At 46.2% G+C, this 16589-nt stretch overlaps 1 protein-coding gene across 1 annotated transcript; it reads right to left on the bottom strand.

The window, feature by feature from the left end:
* Positions 1-757: 757 nt before the first annotated feature.
* Positions 758-15307, bottom strand: EDEM1 (ER degradation enhancing alpha-mannosidase like protein 1). The gene is made up of 12 exons (XM_075762492.1): positions 14790-15307; positions 14628-14700; positions 11607-11710; positions 10615-10786; positions 9137-9320; positions 8446-8620; positions 7760-7880; positions 7479-7649; positions 6807-6880; positions 5704-5800; positions 4787-4972; positions 758-3900 (listed from the first exon to the last, which is right to left on the bottom strand). The coding sequence occupies exons 1-12, from the start codon at positions 15182-15184 to the stop codon at positions 3811-3813; spliced, it is 1842 nt and encodes a 613-aa protein (XP_075618607.1). The 5' UTR covers positions 15185-15307; the 3' UTR covers positions 758-3810.
* Between the last annotated feature and the right edge of the window lie 1282 nt (positions 15308-16589).

Genomic DNA, 16589 nt, shown 5'->3' with positions numbered 1-16589 from the left:
TTTCATTTCCCTCGGGGAAAATAAAAGTTATTTCTTGCACACCTCAATTACGCGTTCCTGAGCTAATGAGGTCTAAGGCAAAGACCGAGCCAAGTTATCCTTGGAGACAAAGAACTGTTAAGTTCTGGTTGAGGCAGTCTTTTCCCTCCTCCCCAAAACACCCAGCAGCATGCCCAACCCCTAACAAAGTGGAGTAACACGGTATTTGCTGCAATAGGCTGCAATGTTCTTCACGGCGACAGTTCACGACTAAGGCCGGCTCATTAAAAAAAGCAAATTCCCAGCCTACCCTCTCTGGGGCACACGGTCAGACTTTGATCCTCCACACACAACAAGACACCCACACCTGAACTAGGGAACCGATCGGGGACCTGAAGTCCAAGGTCTGGAGCTCTTCAGATGGGCCAAGTCACGAGAACTTGAATGAGAGCCACAAACCTGCTCAGATAGGTCTTCCTTTACTCACCCCTACTCCCAGTTCTACTCAACTGCTCAAGTTTTCCTGTCTGGGGAATGGCAAAGATCAGGTATACAGACTCAAATTCATCTTTGGAATTCCCCGGCAAGCTTCATGATGGCCTTACGAGAACTACACTATTAAGAAAAACACACATAAAAGTGGTCAAATATACTATTTTTTTAATGCAGATTTGTAAAATATAAGCTGTTTTGAAAATTTAGGACATTTCATGAAAGAGCATTTGGTCCTCTTAAAAATTTCCCATCCCCAATTAAATACTTCATGGAAAAACAACAATTAAGCATACATTGCATTTTTAATTAGGAAAAGTTGATATTGCACATTATACCAAGAAATACAAAAGTCTGTTTCAGCAAGTTATTCCAGCAGTGTTACCAATTTCGATATCATTGACTTATACACAAGTTTCAATTTTAGTGCATAACACGTGCCCTGTCCTTACAGAGTAAAAACATATCAAAGCATTTTTAAAACAAAGAGGAAGCACAGCTGGCTCCTTACAGAATAAAAAGCCTTTTACCACGTAGTCAGCACCAGTCTCCTGGTAGACAAACCCCGTTCCTAGGGAAAGATGACTGTCAGATCACCCTGGCAACACAAATTTCAACGCAGTCTCTAACGAGACGCTGGCCATATACTATTTGGCACCGTAACTAATAGTCCAAGTCACTACGGCTGAAAGGTGGCGATACCTGCCCGTACCGTTCCCGTTCCACAGCCGCCCCTTGCTCTCTTTCTGGCCATATTCAAGAGGAAAAAGCACGGAGGCAGGACAGTTGTGCAACTTCATTATAGTCATTTAATTCTCCGAGGAAAACTCTGAAACAGATTTCTGTGCGCAACACTCGGCTGGAACCCTCACCAGGGTTCAGGTGCTTCAGAAGGCGCAAAGCGCCGGGAGGCAATCGCAAGGTACAGAACGTGCGTTCAGAGCGCTCAGCTGCGAGGCAGGGAAAAGCCGCTACCGGGAGCGGCCGCCGACACAGCCAGGGCAACGTCCGTCCCGGCGTCCGCTACGCCGTGATTTGAAATGCCCCGTTGCGGAATGCTGCGCTTGGCTTCCACGCTGCCACGCGCGGCTCGCTTCAGAGCTGCAATTAGAAGATCAGGCCCAGCAGCAGCATTGCAGAAAGCCCAGATTTTTGCTTTCTGCCTCCTCCTGTCAGCAGCAAGCTCTCCCTTTATGCACCCTCCTGCATTTCTTTCCATGTTTACAAAGTGAAGCACACCTGCATGCCCGGGCAACGCTGACTGGTTAAGCAGCTATACCTTGAACCCCTCCCAATACCTCTTTGGATTGTTAACACCTTGAATTTCTGTTTTGCTTTGAAATAGGCAATTGAACAGGCAACAGAGACATTCTGGCAATAGGTCTGCAGAGCCGATTCTACAGGAGTTGGAATTGCCAGCTGCCTCAAATATCAAAGGCAACTGAATCTATTGCAAAGTTTTGGGAAATCTCAACACGTTTCTCTCCCCCACCCCCCCTCAAAACACACACAATAAGACTAGGAAGACAGGATTATTTTTTTTTTGCTTGAATACAAGGTCCAACTATCATGCAATAGAAGGTTCTACAATGAAGTCCCTGAGATGCATCTGTATACTCAAAGATACAAACAATAACCTCTTCAGCACTAACTTCATATTTATTAGAAGTGTTTTGAGTTGCGATATATGGGTTTTGAAAACCAATGTTGTTATAAGAAGGTGAAAATACAGCAGATCAAGTTTGCCCTTATATTTAAGCCTTAATTTAAAAATAATTAACCCAATAGTAACATTCAACTACTTTAACTGTAGTCAAAAGTAAAAAACACATAAGCAACGGGGAGCCACTGAAAAAAACCCACAAACCTGTTACGTTTAGAATCAGTTTGGCCTCAGCTTGTTTTAATCCCTCAACAGCCCTGCCTGAATTTAACTGCTTTCCTCCTGAAAGTTCATGGACAGTTATTCCTCAAACATATCCGGGTGTATTTGAAGATGGTGGGCTGAAGGAAGAGCACCGTGTCATCGCTCCCCACTGGAAGCAGAAGGCACAGTTTCCAGGTACAGTCCAGCACCGCAGTCAGCATCGATGGCTGCTGCTGCAGCCGCGGCCCCGTTGCGATGGCCGGTACCACGCTGCGCTGTGGCCGAGGGAAGGTGGCACACCGCAGGCTCAGATCTCTCTCTACCTCCATCCCCAGGATGATGCGGAGGCAGCCCCGTTACCATCTAAACTGACACTGAGAATAAATCCAGCCCACAAGTATTCTTTGGATGGGCACAGTTTATATTCTTCCAGTATCTTTAAAAAAAAAAAAAAGTCATCTCATATGTAAGTTACTTTTTAAGTTACTTTGGGATCCGCTATATTTTGTAACCAGCTAGTCAGAAATACTTTATCCATCTTCCCAAGCAAGCTCAGTTTTTCCTGCGAGTGAAGAAAACTTAAGGCACTAACATATTAATGCTGTCAGGAATGTGAAATAGTTATAGTTTGTTCTTCACGTACTGTTATACCAGTTCTTAGCAGCATCTCTCCTGAAAAGGCACTAGATACATGGCAAACAACAAAACTTTTGGAACTTCAGCTCAGCTAAGCTATATGAAGTTAGCTGCTCGGACAGCTGAGTGGCTCTGCAATTTCCCCTGCCCTCCCCCCATCCCCTTACAAAAAAAGGCACCTGATTTGTTTTGTTACTGGTTTCTGCAGCCACAGGCTCTTGCAACTGCGCTGGTCTATACAACTGTGCAAGTGAGGGAGATCATGACTATGCTGGTAGCTTCTTAGATGATCAGGAGTTACCTTTTCAAGACACTATTCTAGATACAGCGGTTTTGTTTCAGCAAAACCCATTACCAGTGGGTTCCTACCTGAGTAGTACTTAAAGTTGTGTATTGCTAATGAGAATAATTCAATGATTAAACTTGGTGTAAGAAATTGCACTTTCCCATTCCTTCCCCAATCCCAAGATCATTTCAAATTAAATACTAGACCCTTTTCTAAAGGGACATTTGTAATACAGCTACAAAGAGGTAGCTAAGTGGCACATGCCAATTTTCTTTTCTAAGTATATTCAGCCTTCATTTTCAACAACATTTTTCATAGGAAGTCTTAAAACAAGAAATCTCTATTCAGGTGGCACATGGAGTTACCACAGTTCAGAAGAAGGGACTCGTAAGAGAACATGATCTCCCTTCACGTCCGTAATTGAAAACTAACAAGCATGGGGGACACCAAGTGACTCAGCATAGGCAGGTGTGTAGCTGAAGGAGAGGAACGTCTACAGCCAAATCCCGTGCTCCTCCTGACATACATAAAAGTTACTCTGAAGAACCTTTCAGATCAAGCCCACCATTTGATCAATCTGTCTCATGTAGTTACTCTTCAAAGGCAGTAAGTACCTCCTCTCATCAGGAACTCTGTTACACTGTTAACAAAATGAGAGTATTTTTAAGAACTCAAATACAAAACAGGCAATCCCATACCCTCTGTAATAATCTAGCAGGCATTTCAGCATCAGTAACCACAGATTTCGTCCCAGTACAGAAAACTGTACCCAGCAGCGCTTCTGGTCCCAACCCTCCCTCCCTCTTTGCAAAAACTTACAGCACAAACCACATAAGTGAACAGCAAGTGCTTCCCTAGCGCAGGCTGCAAGCTTCCAAACACACGCCAAACTGCTGCAGCTTGTTATTCAACTGAGACTTCCTTCACTATGACAACTGTGAATGTTTTTTAAAATAATGCTCTTTTTCTGCAGGACTGGGGGGAGGAGGAAAGGAACCATGCTAGAACCTACTAGCAGAGAATTTAAAAATTGTTCTGTATTAGAAACCTATCTGTTTTGGTTGGCGGTAGGCACTGGATCCATAGCTCTGTACTCAGTTGATGCCTAGCTAAGAAAGGTCACCTTTCCACGCCTCAAAACCATTCTGAGGGGAAAAAGCTCTGTGTAAATGACCCTCTGCTTTTTTCCTTCCCCATCACAGCGACACTGGAAAATTTTAAGGGTAAAGAAAAGGGGAAGGAAAAATAACTGAAAATAAATTAACAAAGAACAAACTAATTGCTGCAAAACACTTAAAAAGGGACAGGTTTCATCTTCAACATAATCCCTCTCACATTATCCTAATCCATTCATTCCACTACTGAAAGTGTTTTTCACAACACTCAGGTATTTGACTTTTTATAAAGGGAACACTGCAGAGCCCTGAAGTAACACTTCCAAATGGCTCTTTTTCTACTGCCTAGCCCAGTCAAACATACACCCCTTCTCCAGCAACACAACCAGCAACACTCCGTGCATTCCTTACATTAGAACTGAAGTTGACTGGCTTTAATTCGTTAGGTTTAATTCTTTCTGCGCTGTCCTCTTCTCCAGGGAGGATGTCTTGCCACAGGGAGTTACGGAAACGTTCATCCACAGACACAATGTGTCCCTCAGTAGTAAACATATACTTATTTCCAGATTTATGCAGTGGATTCTCTTCATCAAACAACTAAACAAGAGATGGGAGAGACAGCTATAGCATGTGTGTAACATTGCTCACGTCCCGTCAAGAGCAAGTTAAAACACACGCACTCGTGCATTTGAAGGATCACACAAAAAGCATACCTTGTAGTAACAAACAGGTAACTACTGTTAGAGCAAATGGAAATAAATAGTTTTAGTGCAACGGATTTATTTTAACAGTTAAAAGGGGAGAGCAAAAGAAAAACTTCTCACACAACTTAAACTGCTCTTATTTTTCCAAGCTGCACGATGCAGGCATTTCTAGGCTGGCACCACTGTTTCCGTTCAGTCACAGATTCATTTGTCTCTCTACACTAAAGGAGATTGAGAACAGTAGCTTAAGCAGTGTTGGCTCAAACGCTTTCTCCTGTGACCGCCAAAGCCTGATGGGGAGAACTCGGGGGCTGCTGCGGCTACAAGCAGTAATGGAGCTCAGAGCTGAGCAGCAGCTTCCTTCAGCCTTGCTTCCTCTCCTTCCCAGCTCCCCCCAAAAGAGCTGCCCAGCTCTCCAGCCAGCAGCTGCCCAAACCTCCAAGATTAGGGTAGGGTCAAAGAAAGAAAAGCAGCACATTCTCTGATACCCTCCGATACCTGAACCCCTCTCCTCGCAGAGCGCAGCAGAGTTTCTAACTGACAACGTCCTGCCTCCTCGCTGTGCCACGTTTGTGCACAGCGCATGCGAGAGAGCATCTCTGAAATGGGAGACCGTATACGTACCAGATACAAATATTTGCATGTTTCACTGAGAAAAAAGCTCTCCATTCGATCTTCCTTTGTCTTCTCTACAACATGGTGCAACGTGGCGTAGCCACACCTGCAAGATTTAAGGTTAGTTTGGGTTCAGTTCCCATGCGATGTGATCTGGAAGCGCTCTCTAGATATTCCTTAACTTCAGACCATTCAAACTGTCTCTAGGGGTGAAGTTAAAATGAAATAAATCTCTTTTACAAGTACGCACTGATTATTGGTTTCTGGTATTCTGGTGGGACTGTAATCATTGACCCTGCAGTTCATCTATTCCACTGTGCAGATTTATTAAGAGTCTCTCTCAGAAGCAAGATATGCTCAAGGCACCGTGCACAGAACAGGCAATTTCTCCCTCTGAGCACACGAGAAACCCGGGTCTGGCAGCCTGGTCTCATGCAAAGGTTTCTCCCCAAGCTACCTGCTCTTTCCTCCCACCACACTTAACAAATGACAAAGCTGCAAGCTGTCACACAGCGCACTTGTAATTCTTTCAGCCCTACACAGCATCTGAGTCCCACTTAACTGCAGAACGGCGCTGGTTTATACTGTCCTAGGCTTAGTACAGACTTGCCTACAAAATCAGTAAATACCAATAGTTGAATAAAAATTCACTGTCTTCCCTCTAAGTCTTGCAAGAAGTTCAGACGCTCAGTGGTAGTCAGGATTAACCGTTACTGTCTCGAGATGAAAGCTGCATCACAGCAGCATCTATCTTAGAGGCCATCCCTCCAGTTTAGTTAAAGACCATGGGCCCATGAGGTTAGAAATATTCTTGCAGGATCCATAGAAAAAACCAAAACAACTACTAATTTTTACCAGTTTTTAGCAACTGATCATCAACAATGCATTTTGAAAGGACATTATAAAATTCTGAAGGCATAAAGTCATCACTGGACTATAATTTCATTTTCAAATGCGAAACAAATAATTGCTCAATAAATAAATCATCATTTGTGGCTTTCATGGAGGGTTGGGTTTTCTGTTTTTTTGGCAGATTGGATTCTATATAATATTTATAAAATAAAATATATGTATATAGCAGCGAGAGAAGACAAAGAACATTGAAGGCTGACTTTGCTTTTGTGTATTTTTCCAAACTCTGCAGAATATCCATTCCCACATGAAGGTAAAATGGGTTCTTTGTGGCCTAAATAAGGAAGACAGACAAGAGTTAGAGTCAGCAATTTTGAAATCTTGTAAAAATAACACTTACACCAAAGGCCTAGTAGTATCAGTGTATTACAGTAAACTTATCTTTATGGGAACACGACTTAGATTTCTCTGTGCAAGCTTCTCACATTTGCTTTAGTGTAAATCCTAATAAAACTTGTAGTAAATTTAAACTCTGATAGCTTTCTTGCAGCCAGAAAGTTATTTTAGTTTACTTTATCTTCTGCCAGTTGGAGACTGTGCCTAGACAATACAGCAAGGAAACCTATTACATTTACTTCAACAATTTCTATTAAGAAGACAAGTCTCTACCTTGTAAAAATCTGCCAGCTATTTTTTGAAAAGGTTGTTTAGTCTCATTTTTGTCTGTGTTATAAAGAAGGCTATTTTTAAGAAAAAAACATAGCAACTACATTGCAAAACGATCTAGTGCATAAGCAGAGACCTCCATATCAGAACAGGCAGATCCAGACACACCACATTTTAGCAGGCCAGAGGCCAGGGGTAGAAAAAGTGACTTTCTGAATGAAACCATTTCTGCCAAAACACGAGCCGTGTGCTGAGAAGTCCAGTACCTGATAAAGAAGATATGTGGACTCCACTAACTCTGGCCTCAGTGGATAAAAGGGAACATCGGGTGCTTGCAATTGCCAGTTGTATCTTTCTGGGAGAGCTCCGTATCGTTTCCATATGGCATAATAAAAAGCATGGAGACAAATAGCATCTTCCACATCTCCTATCAATACCTAGGCATAACAACAGCCATAAACACGCACGCTTAATGCTGCAAGCCAGCAAATTGCTTTCTGACACGCCTCTACTGTGTCATTTGGTCTTTAACAGAGTGAAAGTTTACCTGTAGTCCAGGAAAAAAGGCTTGCAAAGAGTCAATCCACGTGTTCATCAGCTGTCCTGTGAACATGTTTACATTAACGTATAAAGGAGGGTCACCTTCACCTTCATTGCAAGCTTCTCGACTGCCAAGTAACAACAAGCACGTGTAAATATTCACTATTGTAGAACACCACAATGCACGTTTCATTTCACAGCACTGCCACCAGCAAGGAGAATGAGTCTCAAATTTGTCGTGCTAGACTCAAAGTTGTTTTGAAAAGAACCAAAACATCAGCCACGCTCTCAGAAAAAATAGTTCAAAATGGTATGTACATCATACCCTAAAGCTATGTCAGCAGAACCTCTACCAAGAAGTCATGGCAGGTAAGATAAGGCCTTAAGAAGTACTAAACCAGCCAATTAATACATTTCCTTTGCAGTTCTACAGCCTTCTCTCGGCCTAACATTCACTATCTTGGACAGTAACCAGTTTAGCTTCTTTGCGCAACAATGCCATACAGATCAGTTGACTACAGAGCGAAGGGAATGTTAAAATTTATTTCCACAGTGACTACTATGGAAATAAGATTTTGTTTTTTAAAGAAAAAAGGAGAACACAGATTTCCTAGAGCATGACACAAAATGGTGCTCCTATCTTGCTGGAGTACTCACTGCTTAAGGAATTGATACTCATATGAAACAACATACCCTCTTCTTAAGTGATTCTGAATGTTCCGATAAGCATCATTGAACATCTCCAAGTCTTCCTTTTCTCCAAAGAGGATGTAAGACTTCAGAAGGTATTCATAGAATGAATCCGACCCTGCTCCCAATCCACTTTGCTTCCCAACCCAATGACCGGTTTGAATATTCACAACATTTCCTTTCAGAACAGACAAAAAGTTTAGGCTAAAGTTGCCAAGTACATCAGAGAAAAATAATCAAGAATCAGAACTTGGAAATATTACATCTTCAAAAAATCTTAAGGAGGAATGATCAAAGATTACTATCAAAATAAAGCGTTGCAGTGCATTCATCCAAGGAACTAGCACACGCGTGCAGTTGTTTTAAGTACTTTTAGTCATCTGCCAATCTAAATTACAGTAATGTGGATACAAATGCAAGAACTTCAGTTTCATTTCCCAGTTTCACAAAAAAATTTGTCTTTGGAAACCCATGCACTAAGAGGTCATGCAGATACTCTCATTTTTCTTACGAAATTACAAAGTACCATTTGGTCAACACAAACCACCAGTACACAAGGAGAGCGTGACTCAACAGCTACAGAGGAAACAGATCAACAAAATTTATGACAGCAAGAAACCTGTGGCATGATGGCATTCTGCTACAGGAGACTGAGGCAGGTTACAACACAGAGCCAGTCACGGCATCATCTCACCTAGCAGTCCGGTGTTATTGCTCCTGAGACTCCAGAGCGCTTTGACAGCTCTCCTGGCCACCCACTCGAACGTGGAATCGCCGAGCAGCCTGCTAAGGATACCGAACTCCACCAGCAAGGAACCGGCTCCTGCCGTACAAGTTTCATTATTGCTGTCCGGAGGTACCCCCTTCTTCAGATTGACCTGTGAAGCAGGCAGAGAGAATGCTAACAGCAAGAAGGCAGCCTGCACCTCATACGGAGCTGCTCTCACCCGCAGCCTTGTATTTGTTGTAAAGCCTTTTTATCAGCTTTTGCCACATGTAGCGTGCAATGCGTACATAGTTAGAAAGCCTGCATTTCGCTGCTGGGGCAAAAAGCTTTCCTGAAGAATTCCTGAAATTCATCTTCCGACTTTATAACATCATGCTCGAAGTGGGCAATCCTAATTTTGCTACTCTTATACTTGCTAATCCTTCCAAATTTCAGTCCACTTTTTCAGCATTTCTACCGAACATTGAGGTTCTTCCAAGGGTGATGCAAGTACTGCTTCCCCTCATTTAGAGCTCTTGAAACCAAGCGTTTCCTCAGTGAATGCTCCTCAACTTCCCCATGGAACAAAATGCCGAAGGGAAGTTACACCACCCTCGACTGCTTTACCAGACTCCGAAGGGAAGGGAACATCCATCCAGGCTGGATCGGGCTTTGGGCAACCTGGGCTACTGGAGGGTGTCCCTGCTGGAACTAGATAATTTTTGAGGTCCCTTCCAACCCAAACCATTCTGAGTCTATGATTGAAAGTTCATGTTTCTGCAGCCTGACAGGTCTGGAGGAAAAGCAGTGCTGCTGTCCCCAGACATTAAAAGTACTCAGGCAAGAGCTAATTAGTTTTACAGTTTAGAGTTGTTCCACTATAACTGACATCCTTCTCCTCGAGAACTGCATCTGCTTAAAACAAGAGGACACAGTATTCAAGAATACTGCAGTATTCTCGAGTACTCACTGAGCAGCGTTCAAGAAAATTACAAATTCCAAACCCAGAATGGCAAATATTTTAGATGAGTTTTGTTTTATTCTAGTACCAAGTTGCCAATAAAGTCTCTTTCCTAGGCTATTTGCCTTTACAGCATTTCTTGTGAACCTTCTTAATGACAGCATTGTTCGTTGCTGCAGAATATATGGAAGAGAGCGCAGGGCAGAGCATGTTCCAGCCAAACAGCACGGAAACAAATGACTACTGACCCATAAGGAACAATACAGACCGAGTGAAAAAACAGCCTAAAGAAAACATTCACTAGACAGAAGGAGCAAATTATGTATCGTCCATGTCACCATAACTTAGTGCAGTTCCCCCCCCCCCCATTTTTATGTAACTTAGAGCAGGTTCAATACCCCAAGTGTGCACATAAAGGCACACACAGGGCACAGAATTGGAGGTGTAGGACAGGAGAATTACTACTTTTAGATTATCTCCCCACTGTGCTGGCGTGCTCGCTTACCCGAGGATATGGAATTCCTGTTTTGGTGTTCTCAAAGGCTGGAAGTAATCTCACTGCTAGGTCATGAGCCATATGCAACAGTTCATTGTCATAATCCTTAATGGTCATATCACCAAAAGGCTGTTTGGTGTCTGTAATTATTATGTGGGCAGAAAGCAGGCTTCCCAAAACCCTGTGGGAAAAGGAGAAGTTCTTCAGTTTGTAAATCTGATCTGAACCTAGTTCTTCAGCTAAACCCCCACCAGCATCATGCTTAACAGCAGAATTACTTTGTGCACCTTCCAGGCACTACAGGAGGAGATCTGCCTTTTTCCCCACCAGTAGTGAAAACATCTAGATTTCATGTTGCTTGTCACCCACAGTAATCCCAAAATCCAGTTCTGCACAATTTACCTAACCCAGCAGCTCCTTACAATGTACCAAGTCTATTTACGAGTGAAGACCTCCTTGCCCCTGCAAACCACAGTAAGGTTGTTACACAAACTTAGTATTCAGAAAAAAGAAAGCCTTGCCGAGTTAGGCAGCAACTGAATAAACATTGTTTAAGACATTCAGGAAATGAAACTATTTAAAATCAGACAGTATCTCAAACTCATCTCCAAGACAGACAGGCCTGTTCTTCATCTAAAACGAAAGTGAAAACAAGCAGAAGGTCCACGTAAGAAAACCGAAAAGGGGAAAAACCTGGCAGCAGGGTTGTTTGCTGTGCACAGATCTGAGGCTCTGCTGCAAGAGCAACAAAAAAGTAGCAGTCTGCAAACCAAAGACAGCCAAGCCTACCACTGCATCACTGCTTCAAGCTACATGCGACTCGTTAAAATTACTTTAATTATGAAAGGATGGAATATTTTCATAAAAGGTTAAAAAACAATTCGAGGCACAATTATGGAACGAAGCCAACCAAAGACATCCCTATCAGTGTTTTTACTCTGGTTCTCCCGTATATGCACACCTTAGTACTGTTTTAAAGACAGAAACTTAGAGTGACGTACCTGATTGTTGCCTCAAAAACTTGGACCGTTGAGTCTTTATCAAACGAAACTGTGTCAATCACCAACTTCACTGCTTTCTGGAATTCTGAGGAGTTTCCCATTACCTTTTACATAAAAACAAAGCTATTTTGTCTAACTGTTGCTTCAGAAGAGGGTTAGGGAAGAGAATGGCAAGTTTACATTTTAGACCAACAGTCATATTAACTACCTCCAGAACAGAGTACTTCAAGTTTCTGCTAATATGACTTCCCAGAAAGTTATCCATCCTACTGACATGTAAAAGTGCATTTTTTTAAAAGTATGTCAAAACAGAGAAATCCACAAAGATATACTTTTGTCCGTTTTGCCAATCTGTGCACTCATGTACTCTTCCACCCCCAACACCAGCCTTGTGGGTGATCTCTTAGAGCAGGAGTCGAAAAACTCTTTTGAGATCTACCACACTGAGTGTTCTAACTGCTTAAACTACCAGTTTAAGAGTTAGGTTTAGCGTGAAAGGTAACACAACTTGCAGAACAACGAAGTCTGATTTGACGTTTAGATGACGAGGACAGCCCAACCTTTTGGGCTCTTGACTTGACACCGCACGCCATGCCCAGGAGTTCCCTCGTGCCAGTATTCCATAGGTACACCTTAGCAATTGATTTCCACTACACCCAGAGACAGACGTACATTCAGCCCCAGCTTCAAGGAACCAGGAACATGGAAGGAGATCAAAGGTTCCTGCTTGTGTAAGTTCAGGAGAAGGCTGGGTGCACAGGGAACCTACGTAGCTCTTCAACCATCAAAGCACCGTGTGCCAGCCAGCCTGCTCTTTCTGTTACCCCGAGGGAAAGCGTTCACGTGCTTGATCTGGGCAGATGAAGAGCAAAATATGCTTTCTCCGTGCAGAAGCTTCTGAAACGCAAGAGACTCTAGGAACCATTTGAGAAAGAGGTATGTTGTGCCCCAAAAGGTATGGCTAGGACACTGAGCCACTGGTGGATGAGGACAGGAAGGCAACTGTTTAGCCAACACACCATCAGCCACGTAGCACGGATCCCTAACTGCTGTTTCAGTTAAAACCAATGTTTTCCTTACTTCCTGCTTTCAGTTCTGTTCATTACTGCCACGTTTGTCTAAACAGCTGAGACCTCCTCACCAGAGCTGTAATTCCATTGCAGCAACGGGAAGGATTTGAGAACCCAAAGCGCACATACAGTCCTTGCACACACCACCTTCTGCACAAGAGGAGAGAAATGCACCACGGATCCAGTGCATCAAAGAGCGCTGGTGCCCCAAAAAGCCAAGAATTTGCCCTGGCTGCAAAAGTGAGACTAACAAAACCTAAGGGGGGGGTCCCTAAATATGCATAAAGAGTTCAAGGAAGGGGCTCTTCTCCACGATACCATACTACTGGTACCACTAACATAAAACTGAACTGCTTCTCAGATTACCTTCAAATTTTATCAGAAATACGTATGATGGTCTTGTTTAGCAGGCAAGAAGCAGCTTTACAGCTTTTTCCCCTCCTTCCCTTCACCACTCTTCATACCAATTTATGTGTCGGTCAGGCCCTCTGCCAAGCTAAACCATCAGAGCTCTTACCTCACCTGGAATAAGAGGAACTGTCCTCCTGCCATATCTCTCAGCAACCCATGCACATCCCAGTTCAAATCCACCCTTCCTGAACACCAGAGTGATGGCAGTATCCCGAAAGAGATCTCACCCGAGGCTTGGGGAAGATCTCCAAAGTTTCCTCTGTCTTTTCTGGAAATCTCTGGTGACACATCTCCAAGTACCCTTACCCTTCCCCCAGCACGTGGAACACTGCTAGCTCGTGGTCCAGCTGTTGACCACTATACACCCAGCACCACCTTCTCCTCAGAAGAGAAAGATTTAATAATGTCTCACAAACTATTAGACCCTTTACTTCACATTGCTGAATTCCGTTACAATTTTAATTGGTTCCTCACGATATCATCTCACCTGCTCTTCACGTGAAGAATTGATCTCTATTTCCATCAGCAGCTCTGCATGAAACATCAGCACTTTTTGCTTTAACATGCAGAGACCAAACAGCACTGGTCCCACGGGAGGTCCTTGGAAAACACCGCGGAGCAACTTCCTCCACTTTGAAACTTCCTGTTGCTGCCTTCCTTCAACTTCTCACTGAGTTTCTCTACCAAGTACCCCTCTCCTTCAGTTCCACTAGCATTTATTTTTTCTAAATATAGAGCTGATTCACGATACCAGCTCTACCATGGTTATAAGTCCAACCTCAGAGCAAGGGACAATATTGGTGGTGTTCAGTACCGGGGCAGAGGAACCTAGCAAGACTCATCTTCAAGAGAACTCTGAATAAATTAACGCTGTACTACATCCTCATTTTCCCCTTTAACTCCTTCCTTCAAAGCCCGTCCCCGCACACTGCCTGCTGTGGGGCGACAGCTCACGACCGCGCTCCCACCTCAATCCAACCACCCCACAACTGAGACCCGCAGTTTCGCAGCCCTTCCAAACGCAGCTCTGCGCTCGAGAGCGAGCTTTGGCTCCCGGCTTCCCGCGGCGGGGCTGGGGATAAACCACCGCCTGAACCGCGACAGGCGCCCGTGTCGCTGCTAACGGCTGGGCGAACAGAACGGAGCGAGGCTCACGCGAGTTCAAGGGCACCTGGGGTTTCTCATCTCAAAACCTCTCATCCCGCTGCCTTCAGCCTCTCAGACGCTAACGTCCGCACCCTGCCAAGAGACTGCCTTCAGAGCGCAACGACTCCTGGGCAACGCATCCCAGCTACGTCCACATGCCTTTAACCCAACGCGCAAAATTCAGCCTGCTCCTTCCAGCTGCCCACAGGCCCCTCTGACCTGCCCTCCCCTCCCCACCCCATTTCACGGGCCGGTGCAGCAAAGCGCTCAGGACCGGCCGGGCCGCGGCCTTCCTGGGGGTCACCGCCCGGGCAGCTGAGCCAGGATGGGGCCGGCACCCCAGGGCAGGGCAGGGCGGGTTTGGGGGGGGCCCCAGCCGCCCCCCCGGACTCACCGCCAGGGTGTCCAGCGCGTCGATCAGCGTCAGCGAGTAGTTTCCCAGCACGTCGTTGATGTTGAGGTTGGAGCTGGAAGAGAAGAGCCGAGCGTCAGGCCCCGCCGCGCCCGGCCCCCCCCCCCCGCTCCGCTCCCCTCCCCTCCCAGCCCGGCGACTCACGGGTCGTGGCGGTCGGGGCCGCGGCCGCGGCAGTGGAGGGGGTCGAGCTCGTCCCGGGGGAAGGCGTGCTGCATGTAGCTGTCGTAGCCGAAGACGAACATACCGCGGGCGGCATCGCGCAGCCGGGCCCGCAGCTGCGGGGGGAAGGCGCCGCTGTACCGCCGCTCGTACTCGTCGCCCCCCGCCTCCCCGCCGCCGCCGCCCCGCCGAAGCAGCGAGCCCCAGTGCGAGGAGCCGGCGCCGGGCGGGCCGAGCGCGGCGGGCGGCGGCGGGAAGGGGAATGGGAAGCGGCGGCGCAGGCAGAGGCCGGGCGCCAGCGCGGGCAGGAGCGCCAGCAGCGCCTGCAGCCCCAGCCTCAGCAGCAGCAGCCCCAGCACCAGCGACCGCCATTGCATGGTCGCCCGCGCGCCGCGCGCATAGTTTAAAGGGGCCGCCCGCCCCCCCCCGCCCGCTCGGCAGCCCCCGCCGCGCTCCTCCGCGACGCGTCTCCTTTAACAGCGGAAGGGAAACACCGACGCGGCCGGAGCGGGGCCCGCCCCGCGCGGTTCCTATTGGCCTAGCCTATCCGGAGGAGGGACCTGCCTTTCGCTCATAGGGCGCGCTGCGACGTCACTCAAAGGCCAAGCCCCGGCGAGCACTCAAGGGCGGGGCGCCCGCGGCTGTCGTGGCACGGCCCCGCCCGGCGAAGGGCTCAGGCCTGGGCCGGGTCTCTGGGCGAGAGAGGCGGGCTGTGAGCCGTTCCTCCGGGGCCTACCCACGGCCGGCCGTGAGAGAGGTGGCCGGGGGAGCGATCCTCCGTGCCGAGGGCAGGACGGGCTTCCCTCTCGCCTGAGGGAGGGAGGGCAGCGGCCCCGAGGAAGCCGGGGGAGAGGGATGCCGGGCTCCCCGCGCACAGCCCTCGGCGACCGCGGCACCGGGAGGGCGCAGCAAGCCAGCGCTGAGGGAGCCGGAGGGATCAGAAAGCAGCAGAGACAGAAAAGGGGACAAACGCCATATCTACACTGTGAAAGCGAACATGCAGTGCACAGAACAGGCAGTAAAGAAATTACAGCTGGGAGAGGTAGAGACAAACCGCAAGAGCATCGCTAGTGACTCTGGTTGTGAGCGCAACCGCGTCATCACAGAACTAAGGACCCGTGCTAGTGCTGCAACCTTTTAGCAAGGAAGTGCATGAGGAAATATGACAAATAATATGAAAAAATCTCTACCTAGGGAGGGGGAAAAAAAAACAAAACTAAAGACTTATCACAGACAGCCAGACAGTAATGATTTGTCTTCAGCCTGTATTTTAAACTATTTAGAACTATCTAGAAGTCAGATCTTGCTCTTTGTTTTCCATTCATTGCAACAGAAACAGAACAAATACATCTAAACACCACCACCCCCCAAATTCGGTGGTCCACCAAGACTTCTGTATGCCAACGCCTGTTAAAATCCTCCCGCCTATTCAAACACAGCAGCCTGACCTTGCTCTTTCAGTTCCCTTCCTCGATCTGTAGAATTCATACATCTTTTTCATGCTCTTCCCCTTATGCACCAGAAATAATATTCACACCAAGAAGGGGATTAATTTATTGACCCTAAAAATGAGGAAAATTCCTCATTGTTCAAAAGACTGAAATATCTTTCTACATCCAAAGTTATCAGTTTACTTCACTGAGACCCCTGTGAGAATCAAGTTTAGCTTTAAATTTCACACATCACAACAGCTTTTTCTTTCCTTACTCAGGTATTTGCTTTGTTGAATAATATGGTTTATGAACTTCTACCCAGTAGGTCTTTTCAGAGAGAAACACAAAC

The sequence above is a fragment of the Balearica regulorum genome, chromosome 10, assembly GCF_011004875.1.
Source record: "Balearica regulorum gibbericeps isolate bBalReg1 chromosome 10, bBalReg1.pri, whole genome shotgun sequence".
Classification (NCBI taxonomy): domain Eukaryota; kingdom Metazoa; phylum Chordata; class Aves; order Gruiformes; family Gruidae; genus Balearica; species Balearica regulorum.
The sequence above is the reverse complement of the archived record's forward strand: the minus strand, read 5'-3'. Positions and strand labels throughout refer to the sequence as shown.